The sequence below is a fragment of the Marmota marmota genome, unplaced genomic scaffold (genome assembly GCF_001458135.2).
Source record: "Marmota marmota marmota unplaced genomic scaffold, marMar, whole genome shotgun sequence".
In the NCBI taxonomy this organism is placed as follows: domain Eukaryota; kingdom Metazoa; phylum Chordata; class Mammalia; order Rodentia; family Sciuridae; genus Marmota; species Marmota marmota.
In genome coordinates, this window is record NW_026000174.1 from 55832324 (window position 1) to 55852686 (window position 20363).

General features: G+C 48.3%; 2 protein-coding genes across 54 annotated transcripts in view; both read left to right on the forward strand.

Moving 5' to 3' along the window:
- The first annotated feature begins 3450 nt into the window (after positions 1-3450).
- Positions 3451-12346, forward strand: Nr1h3 (nuclear receptor subfamily 1 group H member 3). 4 transcript variants are annotated; one of them, XM_015477893.2, is made up of 11 exons: positions 3451-3543; positions 3805-3953; positions 4612-4691; positions 5199-5378; positions 5880-6146; positions 6390-6598; positions 6704-6883; positions 7072-7171; positions 11446-11559; positions 11770-11864; positions 12051-12346. In XM_015477893.2, exons 3-11 carry the CDS (start codon positions 4649-4651, stop codon positions 12195-12197), a joined length of 1335 nt encoding a protein of 444 aa, XP_015333379.1. In that variant the 5' UTR covers positions 3451-3543; positions 3805-3953; positions 4612-4648; the 3' UTR covers positions 12198-12346. The 4 variants fall into 4 exon arrangements, with proteins under 4 accessions (XP_015333379.1, XP_015333378.1, XP_048644742.1 ...); XM_015477892.2 differs by having other exon boundaries at positions 3473-3635; XM_048788785.1 differs by lacking the exon at positions 11770-11864 and having other exon boundaries at positions 3473-3635.
- Positions 12347-12763: 417 nt separating this feature from the next.
- The window catches only part of Madd (MAP kinase activating death domain), a 46161-nt gene continuing 38561 nt past the window's right edge, over positions 12764-20363 (forward strand). For 48 of the 50 annotated variants that reach the window (XM_048788726.1, XM_048788736.1, XM_048788730.1 and 45 more), the window contains exons 1-5: positions 12764-13744; positions 17498-17656; positions 18239-18835; positions 19254-19557; positions 20061-20192. In XM_048788726.1, coding sequence (XP_048644683.1) covers positions 17595-17656; positions 18239-18835; positions 19254-19557; positions 20061-20192 — 1095 coding nt within the window. In that variant the 5' untranslated portion in view covers positions 12764-13744; positions 17498-17594. Of the gene's footprint in view, positions 13745-17232; positions 17270-17497; positions 17657-18238; positions 18836-19253; positions 19558-20060; positions 20193-20363 lie in introns of all 50 variants that reach the window. The other 2 variants (XM_048788728.1, XM_048788729.1) reach the window with 2 other exon arrangements.

Consider the following 20363-nt stretch of genomic DNA (forward strand, 5'->3'; position numbering starts at 1 on the left):
AGCTAAGTAGTTGAGGTTGGCCTTGAACTTTTGATCCCCTTGCCTCAGTCCCCCAAATTCCCGGGAATGCAGGGGTGCACCACTGTGCCCAGCTATGTTTTGTTTTAATTTGAATGTGAGCTTGAGCTTTTGGATCAGCTTTACCTGTATTCAAATTTGGTGCTCTGTACTTTACTGGTAACTGTCTTTTTATATTTATTGTGAGAATAAATGAAACATTGCATGTAAAGATAAATTGTGTACATGAGACTAAGTAAATGTTATTGTTCTTCTTCATTTTCTGCCCTCTGTGTCATCTCTAAAATTTATAGGTCTTAGAATTTATTCCTGACTTCTTCTATCTTGTCATTGGGATGTTGGGCAGAAGTCACTTGAGTAGATACTTGGTGGTCTGAAAGATATCCCCACCCTTTCTACCCTTCCAGAACAGTGAAGGAAGGAGCAAGAAGCAGTTGCCCCAGTCCCTTCTACAAACCCAATCTTGTGGCCTACTCCATGGGAATGAGTGCCTTTGGGGTAATTATCCAGTAGTGCATGTGACCAGGGACTGGAGAATGCTCCTATTTCTGCTTCTATGTTCCCTTTGCTGCTGGAAGAAGCCTCTGGGGGTTTAGGGGGTCAGAAATGTGACTTAGGAGGTTCCCAAGTATGTTCCTAGGAATTCTGCCTCCTGCAGGAGCCAAGGAGACAGGAAGGGACTCTAGGCCTGGGGTGCTTGGACCTAAGCCTGTGGGCTGAAGGGACTGTGTCATGAAGAGGGGCTGGCAAAGCAGAACATGGGATTCTAGCTGTGGATCACCTGACTGCTTGCTCTGGCTTGGGGCTGAAGTCCCAGGGGCTGGTCTCCAGAAGATAGCATCCTGTGGAAAGAGTGCCAACAGGTTTTGGTCTTCTCCCATTTCCTTTCCCTTCCCCTCGTTGTAAGGAACTCCTTAATCCCTTGTAACCTGAAGGGATAGCTCTGGCAGTGAAGTGCTAGCAAATGCTTTCTCCCCTAGAGGAGACCAGGCTGAGCTGACTCCCTGCCTTGGGGGAGAGGTTGCTGTGATCTACTGGCTCTACTTTGGGCAAGAGGCCTCTAGCTGGGGCTTGTGTATGCTCTGGGTCCTGGGAAGCCACCTGTAGGGACACTAGAGTGTCAGTAGAAGTTGAGGATCAGGAATGGATGAAGGAGGCTTTTCTTAATTCCTGGAAAATGTGTCGCCAGGCTCCAGACCATGTTATATCCCCAGTTCCTTGAAACCAGGTGTCTCCAGGACAGCTCTGACCATGCTGCTACACTGGAGCTTGGCAGGGAGGATCTGGATGGGTAATGGGACAGAACAGCTCCAGTGCCCCAGCGGCTGGTGTCCCTGGTTTCTACTGTCCCAGGACAGCAGGGGGCTTTGTGAAAATCAGAGCAGGAACACATGAGAGGAACAGAGAGCCTTGTGCTCATGACTCAGAATTGCCCAGAGCAGGATGGGGGCCGTGTGAGGGGATAACCTTGTGATGAGAAGGAACAAGAGCAAAAGCTGGAGGCAGAAGTTTGAGATGGGGGCCGTCAGAGGGGCTTTTCTGAAATGTGAAAATGAATACACGGGCAGATTTTGCAACACCCCCAACCCCGCCTGCTATCTTCTCACATGTGTCCCTGCCCCCGCCTGTTCCCCTGCCCCACCCTGTGCTTCCTCCCATCTTTCACCAAACCCCCTTTCTTGTTCAGCTTTCCCATCCTTCTCCCTTCCTGTTCCTACTGTCCTCCCCCACCCCCTGTGTCCACTCTTTCCCTATTCCTCTGTTCTCCTCTTCCCTGGTGCCCTGTTCATGTCTGCTTCAGTCCCTCTGGCAGCTTGCCCTGGCCCCTGTCCTCTGCTTTAATGTAGGCCCATGGGAACTGAAGTTCACAGCAAAACAGGAAGAGCCTTGAGCAGGAAACTGGGAATGGGTCAGGGGGTGAACAACCAAGAGTAACCTCAGCTCCTGCCTCGCACAGCCGAGCTAAAGCATCTGCAGTGCTCTGGGCCTCTCCCTGCAGCCCACCAGCCCTGGCTCCTTCCCTCTCACTTTACTGGCTCATCAGACCTGAGAGGCAACAGGACAAGAACGTCCTGCACTCTGATGCCAAGAGAAAAAGAGCACAGGGACTGGAGTGGGAACATCTGGATTCTGATCCCAGATCAGCCGCTGTGTGTGGTCTTGCGAGGCCCTCATGTGAGCTTCAGTGTTCCCTGTAAAATGGAGTTGATTTACCCTCCCTCCCTCCTGGCAGTGCTCTAAGGACTGAACAAGATGGTGAGGGACTTGTATATAGAAACAAGGACTTGGAGAGTGATGTATAGCTTCATGTAGACAGGAAGACCTATATTTGAAAGGATTGGAGTGGTAAGAATAAACACTGCCAGTTCTTGAACACTTAGTATTTGCTCTGATACTATCTGCTTGAACACATTGTGCTATGATGTGTTTAATTCTCACAACCACCTTACATGGCAAAACTGTTATCTCCATTCTATTTATTTTTTTAAATTTTAATATTTATTTATTCTTTTTTAGTTTTCGGCAGACACAGCATCTTTCTTTGTATGTGGTGCTGAGGATTGAACCTGGGCCACATGCATGCCAGGCGAGCGCACTACCGCTTGAGCCACATCTCCAGCCCTCCATTCTAAAGACACAAAGAGGTTCACAGACATAAGTAACTTGCTTGATCAAGATCACACATCTGTGCTGGGGGTGTAGGTCAGTGGTAGAGAGTTTGCCTAACATGGGATACATGGAGTCGGATCCCCAGCACCTGGTGGGGGGAATCACAGCTAAAGGGAGGCAGGATCAGGATTTGAACCCAGACTCATCCCAGACCCCAAATGCCTAGTTGAAATTGAGCCAAAAAGTATGGGATAAGGAAGATCATATTTTTCTTCTTATCCATTTATCAAACAAGAACACAGTACCTACTCTGTTGTCTCCTCTATGCCAGCTCCTGTTTCAGGGATTATGGGAGAGAGAGAATCAGTGAAACATGGTGTCTTCCTTCAGGGGTGGATCTGTGTCCCCGGCAGGAAAGCTATGCTGTGAGGCTCAACGGAGCCTGCCACCACCTCAATGGGACCATCCCCAGGATGAGGCAACTTCATGCCTTCCTGGGTCCAACCTAGGCTCCCTGTGTTGCTGTCATCTGCTACCCCTACCACTGTCCCAGGTCTGCGGTTGTTCAGGGCTGACTTCCTACCAGCCCCTCTCTCCTGGCTTTCTCCCCTCTGTCCCCCCACCCCGTCCCCGAAGGGCACCCACAGACAGATTCCCTGGAAGGCCCAGCACCTGCGTCTCTCCACCCTTGGAGTTCTACTAGCTTGGCTCTGTCCTGGAGCTAGTGGGGAGAGCTTGGCCCCTTCCCAGAGGCAGGGGAGGAGGAGGGAGGCTGCGATCGCAGGCTGGGGCTGGGTGTCGCAATTCTGGGCCGAGCCGAGACCTTTGCTCCGCGAGGTGTCTATGGAGGGGAGGGAACGCTGACTCTGGAGGCTGCCGGGATCGGGGTGGGGGTGCCTGGGAAGCAGTCCTTCAGTAAGAGCAAAGAGCCTCCAGGGTGGACAGAGGAAGGGGAGAGACATGGAACCGGGCCGGTCTGTGGGGAAATGCGACTGTCTCGGCTGAGGGTAGGGGCCGGGTGGGGTGGCGCCGGCCGAGGGGGTGGCTGGCCGGGGAGGAGTCGGCCTGTAGGGAAGCTACCCCGTGGGCGGGGGCGAGGAGGCCAGGCTCCGTTTGGTCGGCGGGAGGAGAGGTGGCCCGACCCTTGTCAGTTCCTCCCTCAGTCTTTCCCCACAGTACTACTTCCCCGAGGCTCCGGGTCCCTCTGCTCAGCTCCAGTCGCCGGCTGGCCGCGCGGCCTCGGAACAGGGGACTGCACCATCCTCCTCTCCCAGCAAGGGGGCTCCAGAGACTGCAGCCAGGAAGTCTGGTGGCCTGGGGATTCGGTGGGTCTTCTCAGCAGTGGCCTGGGGCTGCATGCGTGTCTGGGGTCGGGTGGGAGGTTGTTCTAAGGACCTTAAAAAGGGTCTCTTGGGGAAAGTGCCGGGTGAAGGTGATGGGGGCTTGGGGCAGGGACAGGGTTCTGTTAGGTGGCAGGACTCCTGAGGGGAGCTGGGGAGGAGGAGGAGGTCATGGTGTGAGTTAGGGAAACTCTTGGAGCAGAGGAGCCTTGCTCCAGATCCCAGAAAGCAGTGGGAGTGAGATTTTCTGACAAGGTGCTTGTCTTCAGGGAGTGAGCCTTGATCCCATCTCTTAGCGCTACCTAACTTTGGCTCTCCTAAAACTGGAGTGAGGGGGCAAGGGCTCTGACAGGCATTCCCTGATGGCCCAAAGGAGAACTAGGGAGAGAAAGGTGGCATGGTGGTCAAGAGCTTAGACTTTGGAGTCAGATTGGGCTACTGTTTTGGCTCTACCACCATCTAAAAGTGTGACTGTAGGCAATTAATCTTTTTGAACCTCAGTTTCTGCATCTGCAAAATGGGTTTTAAAAAGTCCTGTAGGTCAGGGGGTAGCTCAGTGGCAGAGCACTTGCTTGGCAGGTATGAGACCCTGGGTTTGATTCCTAGTACTGAAAAAAGAATATAACCCTGGTCGTTCCTGCAGGACAGTGTCTTGGTAATGTCCAGGGCTCCAGGAAGAGATGTCCTTGTGGCTGGAGGCACCTGTGCCTGATGTTTCTCCTGGTAAGCTTCTTTACTCCAGTCCTCTCACCTGAGCCAGAACTCCTCTGGTGGCTTCTCTCCTCTTTCAGGAATCAGCCTCCTTCGCTACCTGCATTCTGCCCTCCTGCAGAGAGCAGTCCAGAGCTGTTCTTGGTATTGCTTGCCTCTTCTCCAGACCACCTCTGCCCTGATTCTGGTACCTGGCCCTCTAGCCCTTGTAAACTCCTGCCCAGTGCACCTCAATCTGGGCTTGCTGCTGCGGGGAGTTGGCATTCTGTTGCTTGCCCAGCTTTGGCTTTGGAGAGTTCTGTCTGATCTCTGAAATGGGTGTCCCAAAGATTAGCATCTTTGTTTAAGGTCTTGATGTGCAATGGATTACAATTGACTGGTTCTGGAGTCACAGAGCATGAGCTGGGGTGTGGTTGTCCTCCGAGGGTGAAGATAGGTTTGCAGTTTCCCAGCTAGGACGCTAGGGAGTGGAGCTGGGATGGGACACGGGACCCCTCTGTGCCTCTCCTTTTGGTTCAGATTCTGCCGTGGAGCTGTGGGATCCAGATATCCAAGATGCAAGCAGCCAGGCTCGGGGAGGCCGCAGCTACGTCCTTAGGGAGGAAGCCAGGGTGCCCCAATCTGCTGAGGGGATGGGGCTGGAGTCAGCAGAACCCACAGCCCTATTCCCCAGGGCAGAGTCCCTTCCAGAGACCACAGGTGAGGAGCTTCTGTGTTTTGGGGAGGTGCAGGCTCCCTGGATATGGGAGGGACACCTTGGGGCCCTTTTCTTTATAATACTATGGTTAAAGACTTTGCATCAACTAGATCCAAGTGATCTAAGTATGAATTTTGTTTATACCTTAGGCCTTTCTGAATTTCATTTTCATTATTTGTAAAGTGAGATTAATAATTATGGTTATCTAAAGGATCAATACCTATAAAGGGCCCATACAGTACCTAGGACATAATGGCCCTGGCAAATGAGATCTACTGTGATAAATAGTCTAAGTTACTCCTTCTGGGGGCACCTGTAGTCGCAGCTACTTGGAGGCTGAGGCAGGAGGATCTCTGGAGCCCAGGAGTTGGAGGCAGTGGGGGAAACAGTGAAATCCTGTCTCCAAAAAGAGAGACTAGACTTCATATAATGAAAGGAATGAAGGTCACTGAGTGCCCAGTGACTGAGTCAGGAAGAATATTAAGGCTCTTCCTTGTATCCAGAGCTCCGTCCACAAAAGCGGAAAAAGGGGCCAGCCCCCAAAATGCTGGGGAACGAGCTGTGCAGTGTATGTGGGGACAAGGCCTCTGGCTTCCACTACAACGTGCTGAGCTGCGAGGGTTGCAAGGGATTCTTCCGCCGCAGTGTCATCAAAGGAGCTCGCTATGTCTGCCACAGTGGTGGCCACTGCCCCATGGATACCTACATGCGTCGCAAGTGCCAGGAGTGTCGGCTTCGCAAATGCCGCCAGGCGGGCATGCGGGAGGAGTGTGAGTGTGGTGGGGGGGCAGGCTGGGGAGACACTGATGGAAAGAGGGCACCCTGGTGTGAGGGCAGGAAGATGCCCATGCCTACAGGGGCTTCCTACCCGGTCCATGAGGATAGATTCAAATCTCTTCCTGGCTTTTACCCAATGCTGTCTGCTTTTCTGGAGACTCAAACCACCCCCTCTGCCCCATCCTTGCTTCCTGTAGCCCCACTTCTCCCCTCCTCATGTCTGGCCCTGTCCTTAGGTGTCCTTTCAGAAGAACAGATCCGCCTGAAGAAACTGAAACGGCAAGAAGAGGAACAGGCTCAGGCCACATCAGTGCCCCCAAGGGCCCCCTCACCTCCCCAAGTGCTCCCCCAGCTCAGTCCAGAGCAACTGGGCATGATCGAGAAGCTGGTCGCTGCCCAGCAACAGTGTAACAGGCGCTCTTTTTCAGACCGACTTCGTGTGACGGTAAGATACTTGATGGGCCTGGGGAGAGGTGGCCAGGGCACCAGCTGGCTTCTGGATGTCTGAATCAAAGTGCTTTGCCTTTTCTCTCCTTGCCCCCCTGGGTAGCCTTGGCCCATGGCCCCGGACCCCCAGAGCCGGGAGGCCCGTCAGCAGCGCTTTGCCCACTTTACTGAGCTGGCCATCGTGTCTGTGCAAGAGATCGTCGACTTTGCTAAACAGCTCCCAGGCTTCCTACAGCTCAGCAGAGAGGACCAGATAGCCCTGCTGAAGACTTCTGCAATTGAGGTGGCTGGACAGGTCAAGGGATGGAGGGAGAAGCAGTGTGGCATTGTCTGTGGGGGGGCATGCAGGCATCTGGTAGGGAGAGCCCAATCCACTGGGAAGTAGGGAGAAGGAGACTCAACTGTCCCTCAAAGGCCTGTGTCCCAAGATCAGCCCTCATTTTCTCTGGCGGGGCTGCTACTTGTGTGCAGGTGATGCTTCTGGAGACTTCTCGGCGATACAACCCTGGGAGCGAGAGCATCACCTTCCTCAAGGATTTCAGTTATAACCGGGAAGATTTTGCCAAAGCAGGTGAGAGCTGAGATCACAGAGGGACTGAGCTGGATGGACAGGTGTTGTTTGTCACGGAGCCCATTGTGATTTCAGAGCCTGGGCTGAGGTTTGGGTGGTTGTGAAGGGAAGGCCAATGGTTTGTCCAAGAGAGAAAAGTTAGAATGTTGAAAGGCCTCTTTCAACTGCTCCAAATAGACCTCTGTCCTCGGCTGCATTAGGTCTGTTGTTTTGGAACTGTATTTCAATTAGCCTGAGGGGTTCTGGAAGTCACCTTAGAGAAGATACAGGGAGGCAGAAGAATGTCCTTCATCTTTGCTTTAACCAAATAAGAAGGTCTATTTAAATCTACACTGGATATTATAGTTCTGCATAACATTTTCCTTGAAGAAAAGACTTTATAGCTAGAAAAAAAAGTTTGAAAACCACTGAACCAAGCCTTTTATTTTATTTTATTTTTTTGGGTACCAGGGATTGAATCCAAAGGCACTTATCCACAGAGCCACATCCCATTCCTTTTTTTTTTTTTAATGTTTTATTTTGAGACAAGGTTTTGCTAACTTGCTTTAGGGTCTCCCTAAGTTGCTGATCTGGCTTTGAACTCATGATCTTCCTGCCTCAGTGTCCTGAGCTGCTAGGATTACAGGAGTGTGCCACCATGCCCCGCTGAACCAAGCCTTTTAGTAGTCAAAAATGAACAGATCTTTTCAGATGTGCTCTTTAAGGATCATGTGGGCTGACTGTCCCCAACTTTTTTGTTTTTTGGTACTCAGAATCAATCCAGGACCCTCACACATGCTAGGCAAGCGCTGTGTCACTGACGCTCTTATGGCTGGGCTCTCTCCCCTGTTCTTTTCCAATTGCTCTTTCTGCTGACCCTCGGAACTGGAGCTGAAACGTGACAAAGATACCCAGATGGCACAGTTGTAGGACAAAGGCAAACAATTCTATCCTCATCTTGTATCTGGAGTGTTTTCTCTAAGAATTGATTTACATTGTTACATTTGGTGGCGCCCACCTGTAATCCCAGTGACTTGGGAGGCTGAGGCAGGAGGATCACTAGGTTCGAGACCAGTCTCAGCAACTTAGCAAGACCCAGTCTCAAAACTTAAAAAACAATAAAAAAGTTAGGGATTTGGGGGCTGGGGTTGTGGCTCAGTGGTATAGCGCTCACCTAGCATGCATGAGGCACTGGGTTCGATCCTCAGCACAACATAAAAATAAAATAAAGATGTTGTGTCCACCTAAAACTAAAAAAATTTTTAAAAAGGGAGGGGATGGGGCTGTAGCTCAGAGGCAGAGTACTTGCCTAGCATGTATGAGGCACTGGGTTCGATCCTCAGCACCACATAAAAAAAATCAACAAATAAAATAAAGGCATTCTATCCATCTACAACTACAAAAAAAAAAAAAAAAGTTTGGGGATTTGGTTTAGTGGTAGAGTGTCCCTGGGTTCAATCCACATTATTGCAGGAAAAAGAAAAAAAAAATTAGTTCTCATTGCTGCTTTCTGTCTGATGCTGGCTTAGTGTTAAGCAGGGGTTTTCTTCATTTTTAGCTACTGGTAATGTTTGTGTGGGGAAGCAGGGTTGGGAAAAGATGGAAGACCACCGAGGAAATGTTGGAGGAACTGGAATTGGGGCTCAGTAGGAGACCAAGTAGCTTAACAACAAAGAGCAGGTCTGTAACATATGGCTGATGCTATGACTCCATTCTCAGGGCTGGGAGATCCTGGTTTCTAGGCCAAAATTCATAATTCCTTCCCTAGTTTCTGGTGACTCAGGACACCTCATGTGTCTCTTATCTCAACATGGGCCACCCAGTGAACTTTCTAGGAAGGCCTCCCTTAACTGTAGGGCAGGGCTGGGCTGTGTTGGCCCCTATTGCCTTCTGTATATCACTGGAATATACAGGCACCTGATTGGGGTGATTAGAGGTCTTTATCTAGCTGTAAAGCCTGTTTTCTCTACCAGGCCATCTTTTTCTCCAAATTGTTTTTATCCCAGACCTCTTAGTCTTCTCCTTTAGAACACCCTCCTTCCTGAACCCTTTCCAGTTTTAATATCTCTGTGTCCCTTCAGCCCTGTGACTTGAGCTATCTGAATCTGTACCTATTTATAGATTTCTTTATATAAGCCATTCTGATGTCATCAAGTTGGCTTTTAATTTCTCATTTCATCAGAAGTGAGCTTTTAGAAGGAACTAGGGGTTCTTTTTTTTATTTATTTTTTATTTGTTGTTGGTTTTTTTTTTTTTTCTTTGTTACTTGTTGTTTTCTTCCTTCAGGGCCTCTATTATGTTAGGTCTCCTTCCTCCTCTGCATCTCCAACCATATGCTGCCCATGATAGTAAACTAAGGATGTGGACTGATCCTATGTGAGCTGTTCATCTAGTTTAGAGGGGCTTTGGGACACACTTGGGGGCTTAAAACCTCACCAAGAAATGCTTTATAAAATAGGGTTTTCCCATTAAATGGATCAACACAGCATTTGATAAACATCAGGGTGAAAGTACAGGAAGTGACTAATCAAGAAGCCTCCCAATGGAAAAGTGTAGCAGATGGTTGCTAAAAGAAATCTGAGAAAGCCTAGAGAACAGTGTGGGTGCAAAGACTTTGAAAATGTGTGTGGGAGAAGTGTCCACTAGGTGTAGTGGCTTTAGGTCACAGTTTGTCATGTTTTAGTTTTTTTCTCTTTAAGAAGACTGGTTCCATTAAGATAAAAAATTTTAAAAATTCCAACTAACATTTACATGGTAGATACATCTATGTCACATATATTCTGAGGACTTTATGAAGCAGGTAATATTATCATCTATATTACAGATAGGAAAACCAAGGCCCAGAGAGACATAATAACTTACCCAAGGAATTGGGGTTGTGGCTCAGTTGTAGAGTGCTTGCCCAGCATCTGTGAGGCCCTGGGTTTGATCCTCAGCACCACATAAAAATAAATAAATAAATAAAGGTATTGTGTCCAACTACAACTAAAAAAAATAAAAAAACAAAACAAAACAAAAAAAAAACCCAAAAAACAAACAAACAAAAAATTTATTCAAGATCACACAACCTAGTAATGGTAAAGCTAGGACTCAAATCCTGGCAATCTGGCACCAAAGTCCACACCCTTAACCACACTGCTGTGTTCCCTCTGGGATGTGCTATATGAAATGTATGCCTCAGGCTGGGGCTATAGCTCAGTGGTAGAGCACCTGCCTTGCATGTGTGATCCCTCAGCACCACATAAAAATAAATAAAGATATTGTGTCCATCTACAACTAAAATAATATATATATGTATATATGTATGTATATATATGTATGTATATATATATACATATATATATAAATGTATGCCTCATATTCAGATAAGATCATTTGTCAGCAAAAAATCTTTTTCCCCGCTGTGGGTACTAGGGATTGAACCCAGGGGCACTTTACCCCAAGTTACACCTCCAGCCTGCTTTTCTTTTCTTTTAAGACAGGATCTTGCTAAATTGCAGAGGATGGTCTCAAGTTTGAAATCTCCTGCCTTGACCTGTTGAGTTGCTGTACTCAGAAAGATCATAAATTCTTTTTTTTTCTTTCTTCCTTTTTTTTTTTTTTTTTGTGGTACTGAGGTTTGAACCCAGGGATGCTCTACCACTTAGCCACATCCCCACCAAGGTCTTGCTAAGTTGCTGAGGCTAGCTTCCAGCTTGCAATCCTGCCTCAGCCTCCTGAATTGCTGGGATATAGGGAGGCACTACCTCGCTTGGCTTGTTATTAGAATTTTTGAGAGCCCTGTGTATCTATAAATAGAAGCATCTCTTCCTTTGGTTAAAAAGGAAGATAAAAATATCTTTTCAAGCCATGTGTAGTAGCACAGACCTGTAATACCAGCAACTTGGGAGGCTGAAACAGGAGGATCACAGGTTTGAGGCCAGCCTCTGTACTTTAGCAAGAACTTTTCTCAAAAATTATTAAGGACTGGAGATGTAGCTCAGTGGTAGGACACTCCTGATCTAGTACTAGGGTACTGCAAAAAAAAATTAATAGCAGAATTGTTATTAATTCAAAACCTCCTATCTGCCGTGCTAAGTGCATCATGCTTTCACATTTAACCATCACAACCTCATAGATTCAGCTATGGACTCCCATTTCACAGAGGAGACTTAGGTTAAGAAATTTGCCTTACACAGCAGAACCCTGGAGACATTTTAGTGAGTTCCTGGTGGTTCCAAGATACGGCACTGGAGGAAAGAAGGAAGTTCCTGCTGCTCCTGCCACACACTTTAGCCTCCCTTCTTCCTCCCCAGGGCTGCAGGTGGAGTTCATCAACCCCATCTTTGAGTTCTCCAGAGCCATGAACGAGCTACAACTCAATGATGCTGAGTTTGCTTTGCTCATTGCCATCAGCATATTCTCTGCAGGTGTGTGGAGGGGCAGGTGGGAAACCCAGTAAGACTTGCACCCCAGAGGACTGCAGGACCTACAGGGCAGGATTGTGCGGGTGGAGCCCTTTGCTGTGATTTTGGGATGGGTGAGGTTGTGGGACACATCCCTATTTTGGGGCAGTGATCTGGGGTAGAGGACTGAGGCCCTGGCCAGACCTGCTCCTAAACTCTGTTGGTGACCTATAGACCGGCCCAATGTGCAGGACCAGCTCCAAGTAGAGAGGCTGCAACACACATATGTGGAGGCCCTGCATGCTTACGTCTCCATCCACCACCCCCATGTGAGTCTCCCCAGGTGCCTTTTTCCTCTGCTCCATGCCTGTTCCCTGACACATCTATTTTCCCCTCAAGAATCCCTCTGCCTACATCTAGCACGGACAGTTCTCTACCTCTTCCACAACTCCCTTGCTTTTGTCCCTTTTCCTGGGGAGAAACAAAGGCTTAGCTTGTCCCTCTCCTTCCCCCAGGACCGACTAATGTTCCCACGTATGTTAATGAAACTGGTGAGCCTCCGAACCCTGAGCAGTGTCCACTCAGAGCAAGTGTTTGCGCTGCGCCTGCAGGACAAAAAGCTTCCACCACTGCTCTCTGAGATCTGGGATGTGCATGAATGACTGTTCTTCCCCATGTCTCCTGAGTTCTGGGCAGCACAGCTGAGGCCCCTTGGCTGCCTCCTGGAAGTGGAACAGATTGAGAAGGGCAAACATTCCTGGGAGTTGGGCGAAGGATATCCTCATGTAGCATTAAAGGAGAGTCAAAGGGTTGGGAGTTTTGTGACTGCTGGGCAGTGGGGGGGCCTGCTAAAGCTGTGCTCCATCTGAAGACCTACTGACCCAACCAAATGGATGAACCTGGGGCCACTTTGCACAGAGTTCTCCAGGGCCCTGCCTCCACCACTTCCTGTTTTTCCCCACAGGGCCCCAAAAGAAATTCTCCAATGTCACTCTGTGGCTTGGCCATAAATACCTCAGGGTGGCCTCGCTGATAGGTCCCACCCTGTTTGTTGGAGGGAGATCAAGAAGCTACAGAGCAAGAGAAAACAATTTCTGAATTGGGCTTACAGCAGTGGAGGAGAAAGCCTGCATCCTTTAGGATCAACCTCCAGACTTAGAGGAGGGAGGCATGTCACAAGTAACAATCTTGGCAGTGAGGGGGACCTTCTTTTACTAGCCCCAATTATGCCATATGGGTGAATGAAATGCTGAGGCTTAGATACCCTCTCCCCAATAACAGTTATGCAGGTGGGAGCGAGTGGTCTTTCTGTGGGGGTAAGAGGAGCTGTATTTAACAGCCAATTACCTTTCACGCGTATGTGTCTAAAGCCTTAGTTTTTCCCTTGGCATCTGATAAAAAGGACGCAACCTGAAAGACCCAGGGCCAGGTATCCCCTCCTTTCAGCCCCCAGGGATCTGTGGGACGGGAAGAAAAGTCCCTTGGGGCCTGGGAAGGCTGCCTAGGGTTGTGTTTGAGCGTTCAAAAGGACCGGACTCCATTTCCCAGCGGGCACCGCGGCACCGTTCTGCCCCCTTCCGTGCGTGCCTGGTGTAGGTGATACCGCGGCCGCGCCTTCCAGCCTCAAGTCCCCCCGCCACCCGGAATTGGTAGACTCACCCGGCTGGGTAGCCAGCTTTCCAGCTCAGGCGGCTGGACCCTTCCAAAACGCGAGTGGGGGTAGCAAGGTGAGGTGCGGGGAGACGGTCAGGAAGTCTCACGAGCAGTTTATCTTGAGAAGTCACTTTCAGGTCAATGAACATTTCCTTGAAATGGGCTCTATGATAATGCCTAATTAAAATCTATTTGAGCAACCTAAACAAAAGGTATTCCTTTGGATCCTCCCCTTAGCACGCAGCGGCGCTGGGCTGGCCCAGCGCTTCCCATCCCTTCCCACTCGCACACGGATAGGTGTGTGCGCAGCCTCCTTTCTTCCGAAGTCGGCTCCACCTTTCAGCGGTCGGCTTGGTGCAGCCCTGCCCCGGGGGCGAACGGTACAGCCCCAGCCCCCCTCAGCTTCCCCCTTCCGCACCGGCTCCGAGTGGTACGCGCCCCCCGGTGCGGACGCGGAACTGGAGCCCGCTCGCAGCGGCGCCTCGCGAGGTAGCGACTGACGCTCGGCTGCTGGGGGACATCCAGCCGGCCTGGCAGGTCCCCCGAGGTTCGGGAGGTAGGACAGTCCGGGCCACTGGGGGTCCTGGACAGGCATCTGGGGACTCCTGGGGGAAGCGGGCTCTGAGAGGGACGGGCTCCGTGAAGAAAGGGTCTCTGAGGAAGGACTGAAGGAAGGTAAAGGGTCATGGATGTCCAGAGGGACTGGGGAGTCTTAGGAGGAAGGGCAGCGGCCAGAGGTGTGGGCGCTCCGGCCGCCGAGGGGGTGCGGGCTCCGGGATGAGAGCAGCTCCGCTCGGTTCCTGCCTTGCGGGCGGCGCTGGTTGCGGGGCGGGGGTGGGTAACTGTCCAGCAGGTGAGGGGGCGGGCAGAAGTGTCCAGCTCGGGTCCCAGCCGGCACTCGCGCCTGGCATGAGTGTGCTTGTGCGCGTGTGTGAGTGCGTGTGCCTTATTTCTGGTGAGGATTTGGAGAGCCACATTTGTTTCTTTAAAATAAATACATTCTCAAATATATGTGTGTATATTTTGAACTTGATGCTTCAAAATTGACTTGCTGAAGAGTAGGGAGAGTGGAGGCACCATTTAATCTCTCCTGCAACTGCTTCCCCTTTCCAGGCTCGTGCATCTCGATTCTTGCTTCTTTTCCTGCCCTCCCCTCTTCCCCAACCCTGCCTATCGCCGGCCTCATTGCTCCAGTTCTTCCTCACGCTGGACCAGTCTGTGCTGATGAGCTTGCAAGGTCACTGCCTGGGGAGGGGGAGGAGAGGAGGTGCTCACGTCAGCAAAGATGTCATATCGCCCTCGGGGTTCCTGTGGTTTTACTATGAGATCCTGCCCAAACCGAAGGACAAATCTAAACGTTTGGTTAGCATGGCCATTTTAGGCTGAAAAGGCACGGATAACCTAAAGGATTGTGGATTCTAGATGTTGGTCATGTAGGATAGAAAGATATATGTTTTGAATTTGATGCCTTAGGATTATATGGAGATGGGAGCTTGGTGCTCTGCCTTAGCAGATAGGGTTGAGGCAAGAAGTGGAGTCCTAGCCTATTTTGAAGATAGAGTGAGTTATAGATGGTGGTAGAAATTTTAAAGTCTGTGGAAAAGAGAGTGAGAGGAGAGAATGAGAAGAAAGCCTTTATCTTTGCAATCTGAAAAACTGAAGGTTGCTGAGATGTGGATAATCACAGATCTCAGAGCCCTTGTGGCTGGAAGGAGATAAGAACTGTAGAACGTGATAATGACTTGAGTTTTTTCAAATGGTTCTCAGTGGAGAGGATCTGATATTTCACCAAGGCTAGAGAGGCCCTGTGTCTAATTAGTAGTAGGAGATGTTTCAGGCCTGATGGATGAGATCTTAGCCACAAAGATCTTATGGTTTTCTATGTAAACCTATATTTCAAAGCTTAACCTAGAGTTCCAGTCCTATAAATTCTGTTTTACTTTTTTTCACTGAGTTGCTTAGGGCCTTCCTAAATTACTGAGGCTGGCTTTGAACTCGTGATCCTCCTGTCTCAGTCTCCTAAGCCGCTGGGATTACAGGCTTGTGCCACCACACCAGCTAAATTCTGTTTTACTTTAAGACACTTTGGCTTTTACTCTAAACATTTCTACACATTTCTTTATATAATGAATTGTTTTTATCCACATCCCATTTCATTTCTCCATTTCTCTGCCTTTTTCATTCTGCCTAGGAGGAGCTGAGCTCAGCTGTATAATAATGCCCCACCTTCTGGAGTATGCTCATGACTCCAGCAGTTGGGAGAACCAAAGGACTGTTTGGGGTTGTTAAACACTAGTGATTCCCAGAAATGAGTGAGTGTATGACATTCTCGGAACTTGGTGATGGGGGGATATCTCTATCAAAAGCCAGGATTGTGGAAAAGTGCAGACTAGTGGCAGACAAGGGAAAAGATAACCTAATTTTTAGCAGGTGCTGTCATGAAAGAGGTGTCTCTAGGTTTACGGAGAGTGAATTGTTATGGGCCCTGGCGGCTCTGGAGTAGCAGCTGCTAGCACTGTGCGGTCACCAAGCAGGGGAGGGGCTGTAACTCTTCTATAAATAGTGCTAGGAGCAAGAGTCACTATGGAGATAAAACTGAATCCTATTACCTGTAGGTCCTGCATTGGGAGCAAGAGAAAAAAGCAATATTTTGAGGATGTGAGGCATTGCAACTAGGTCTTGTTTATTATTAGGTAGGGGAAAAAAGATAGAACTTCTACTCATAATCTAAACCAAATAGGGCGTTAAGTAAACTGGGGGTGTGTGTGTTTCTATATGTATGGGAGTGCACACAGCAGCAGATGAAGGAGTGGTGTGTGTGTTTTGTAGTGTAATGGGATTCTCTGTGTGACTGTGTGCAGAGCAAAGGCAAAATTGTGGAGCACTGGAAATACCTTGTAGTGGAGTGAAACATTTTATTTAGAGAAGTATATGGAGACTCAACAGGAAATAACAGATAATTAGGATCATGTAAGCTTTTCCTAATTTTCTTTTCTTTCTTTCTTTTTATTTATTTATTTTTATTTTTGGTAGCAGGGATTGACTCCAGGGGTACTTAACTACCAAGATATATCACCAGCCCTTTTTATTTTTAGTTTGAGCCAGGGTCTCACTAAGTTGCTTAGGGCTTTGTTAAGTTGCTGAGGTTGGCTTTGGTTTGGTGATCCTCCTGCCTCCTGAGCGCTGGCATTACAGGCATGTGCCATTGTGCCTGGCAACTTTTCCTAATTTTAGAACTATAGTTTAGGAATTCCTGTGAACACCCTTCCTTGAAACTGGAGAAATCCTAGAATGTCACACTTAATTCATAATTTCTATAAGATAAAGTAGAGGGCTGTGGCTGTGGCTGTGGCTCAGTGATAGAGCACTTGCCTGGCACATGGGAGGTGCTGGATTCGATCCTCAGCACCACATAAAAAAATAAATTAAATAAAGATGTTGTGTCCATCTACAACTAAAAATATTTTTAAAAAAAGGAGTAGAATAAGGCCTCATCTGTATGTATTGTATTACTGATTCTGATCTTGAGACCAGAATAGAGAGTAACTGCTTCAGCACCAAGGGCAGAGCCAGTAGCCATGGCCACTGGGCCCTTTTCTTGCTTGATGGGGGAGAAAAATGATTGAAATGGGGCAACTGGGGTATGGACATTCTTCATCTGTGATCACATGAGCTAGAATAGCCAGCTGTTGTTATTGTCTGAGTGCAATTAACTAGACAGTCTATATGGTAGTTTCTCATCAAGCTAAATGAGGATTGTTGAAACAGAATAATTAGGTTTCCATCTAGACCTAGAAATACAGATTAGTGCTGATTGAAGAGTCTGGTTTGATCCCAATCATCCTTGGAGCAGTCCTGAAAGTGACTTAATTTTTGTTATCATAATGACTGAGTCAGTATTACACTGCCCAGGTCTGTTTTTCAGAAACAGCCCCAGGGGCTAGACTGAAAATGAGCCACACTTGATAGTGATGGGGACAGGAGCCATTATTTCTCCTTCTCCTCCTCTTTTTTTCTTTTCTTTTCTTTTTTTTTTTTTTTTAGGTGCTGGGAATTGAACCCAGGGCCTTGGCCCCATTAGGTAAGCACTCTACCACTGAACTACATCCCCAGCTCCTTATCCTACTAGTCATTTGACTCTGTGAACTCATAAGCCTAGACACTAGGCTAGACAAGTGTCAAGTTCTCCTGTCTTTAGTACTAAAGTGGAAATTCTTCTGACCTGTGCCCCTGATTGGGATGAAGTTGCCAGAGGGATGATTCACTCAGGCACAGCAATGAAATCTTATCAGTCCTTTTTTCCTATTAGACTTGGATTATCAGATAATAACAGAATTCTTCCTGGGAATGAGTCTCCTTGCTTGGTGCCCTGAAGTTTCTCTGAGATGAACTGATGAATTGGAACCATGGTGCAAAAGAAGAAGTTCTGTCCCCGGTTACTTGACTATCTAGTGATCGTAGGGGCCAGGTAACCAAGAAGAGATATCTTTGTTTTGTCATGTGGGATAGCCACAAAATATGCAATTCTTCTTCTCTGTTTCCGTGTTTCTTTGCATATCTCAGTTTTTCCTTTTATTTTACCCTTATGGGAGCATTGATGCCCACAGGGAAAACAACACATTGGGTAGATCCAGAGTGTTGGTCTGGACAGAAACAGAGCAAAACTCTGTTCTTAATTAGCATCTTTGTGATTTTGAGCAAATATAATTTTTTTATATCTTAATTTTCTAATTTTATAAAAAGCAAAAGTACATTGCACTCCTAATCTACCTACATATACTCTTTTGGTAATTCGTTAGCTAATACTCTTTGAAAGATGTTGTCATAGGTGTTAGTGATCATTTTATTATTGAAAGTTTTTTTCAGGATAGGTGTATGTCTTCATGACAGTGCAGACTACATTCAGCCTGCCAGCTAATGTTTTCCAAGGTCCTACAGTTGGGTTACTTTATCCACAAGGACATTCTGAGCTTTATTTGTTGACTGTGGTTAAAATTTGATAGCATCTTCTATCTCTTCAGGCTGCTGAGTTTGTCTTTATATTCTTCAGGCACCCGAGCAGTGACAGTGTGGCCCAGACTCCTGAATTGCTACGGCGATACCCGCTAGAGGACCACCCTGAGTTTCCCCTGCCTCCAGATGTAGTGTTCTTCTGCCAGCCAGAGGGCTGTCTGAGTGTGCGGCAGCGGCGCATGAGCCTTCGGGATGATACCTCCTTTGTCTTCACCCTCACTGACAAGGACACTGGTGTCACACGTTATGGCATCTGTGTTAATTTCTACCGCTCCTTCCAAAAGCGAATGCCTAAGGAAAAGGGGGAAGGCGGGGCAGGGTCCCGTGGGAAGGAAGGGACTGGTGCCACCTGTGCCTCAGAAGAGGTTGGCACAGAAAGCTCAGAGAGTGGCTCATCCCTGCAGCCTCCTAGTGCTGACTCCACCCCCGATGTGAACCAGTCTCCTCGGGGCAAACGCCGGGCCAAGGCAGGCAGCAGGTCCCGCAACAGTACTCTGACATCCCTGTGTGTGCTCAGCCACTACCCTTTCTTCTCCACCTTTCGAGAGTGTCTGTATACCCTCAAACGGCTGGTGGACTGCTGTAGCGAACGGCTGCTGGGCAAGAAATTGGGCATCCCTCGAGGTGTACAAAGGTACAGTTTGCTGCTCATGCTCGGAAGAGGGGGAAGCGGTTAGAGGTTAGTTATAATTGGTCTGTGAGGGGCGTGGGAAATTTCCTATGCAGGCGCTTTAAACCTATTTAAACACATTAGCCCTTAACTAAGCAGAAGACAGCTGCCGAGCTGAACCTCCTATCATAATTGGGCTTGGAATAATACCGAGGAGTTTGATGTTTTATGGTGGGCATGTCATTAAGTCCTACTACCTATGCATTTTACAGTTGTTCTTGCCCTTATGTAAATAGCTTCTGGTCCCAATGGAGCTCAAAGAGTGGGATTTCCTAATGGTAGTCCTTTTCCAATTGTCATTATACCCTCCATAGTTATATTGGGTTGCAATGAAGTATCAGCTCCTAATGCTTATGTCTGACAGCTGCTGTGTGCTCCTTAGGGACACCATGTGGCGTATCTTTACTGGATCACTGCTAGTGGAAGAGAAGTCAAGTGCCCTTCTGCATGACCTTCGAGAGATCGAGGCCTGGATTTATCGATTGCTGCGCTCCCCAGTACCTGTCTCTGGACAGAAGCGAGTAGACATTGAAGTCCTTCCCCAGGAGCTCCAGCCAGCTTTGACCTTTGCTCTTCCAGACCCTTCTCGATTCACCCTAGTGGATTTCCCTCTGCACCTTCCCTTGGAACTTCTGGGTGTAGATGCTTGTCTTCAGGTGCTAACCTGCATCCTGTTGGAGCACAAGGTGAGAGGGCCAGCTGCACAGACTTTCTAGGGAAAGAGCTTGGCACTGTGGCAGAGGCTAGACAATGAGCTCTTTGAGGACAGGGACTGACATTTTCATCTTTTCATGTCCAGGAATAACAATGCCAGATGTATGGCAGGTATTCATTAGATACGGGTTGAATTAAGGTACTGGTATCATGTAGGGTGTTTTCAGAGGCTTGTCACTCAGTTGAATTATCCTTAATTACACTGACTTAATTCTCAGGAGATATCAGTAGTCCTGTTCCACTTTTGGGATAGGAAGGGAGCAAAAGAACTAGGAAGGTAATGATTCAAGTGAAGATTTCTTCAGTGCTTAGTTAGGGAGGTGGCAGACATGGTAGCACATGGGACAGAGATGATTGTGGAAGCTAAGCTGCAGCTATAGACATGGTGAGAGAATTAAATTGTAGTGTTGAAAGCTGTTTTCTTGTCAACCTGATTTTATGCTGTTGAGTGACTCTTCTGGTGTGGCTGTTGCAGGTGGTGCTACAGTCCCGAGACTACAATGCACTCTCCATGTCTGTGATGGCATTTGTGGCAATGATCTACCCCCTAGAGTATATGTTTCCTGTCATCCCACTGCTTCCCACCTGCATGGCATCGGCAGAGCAGGTGAGTCTGAAGGTGTCTTCTAGCTTTGTAACCTGTACCTTTATAAGGGATCAGGCTCAATGCCCAGAGAAGCTATTAGTCAATACTTGTCCTCAATCCCTTATAATTTATTTGTCTATGACTGATGGATTTAAACTGACTTAGTGACAAAATCTATGCTATTTATAATTT

Excerpts from the sequence above, each read along its gene's own strand:
- Nr1h3 (XM_015477893.2), top strand. The coding sequence starts at position 4,649 with ATGTCCTTGTGGCTGGAGGCACCTGTGCCTGATGTTTCTCCTG. Across the intron at positions 4,692-5,198 it reads TGTGCCTGATGTTTCTCCTG|ATTCTGCCGTGGAGCTGTGG; the intron begins GTAAGCTTCTTT and ends CTTTTGGTTCAG. Across the intron at positions 6,147-6,389 it reads GGCGGGCATGCGGGAGGAGT|GTGTCCTTTCAGAAGAACAG; the intron begins GTGAGTGTGGTG and ends CCCTGTCCTTAG.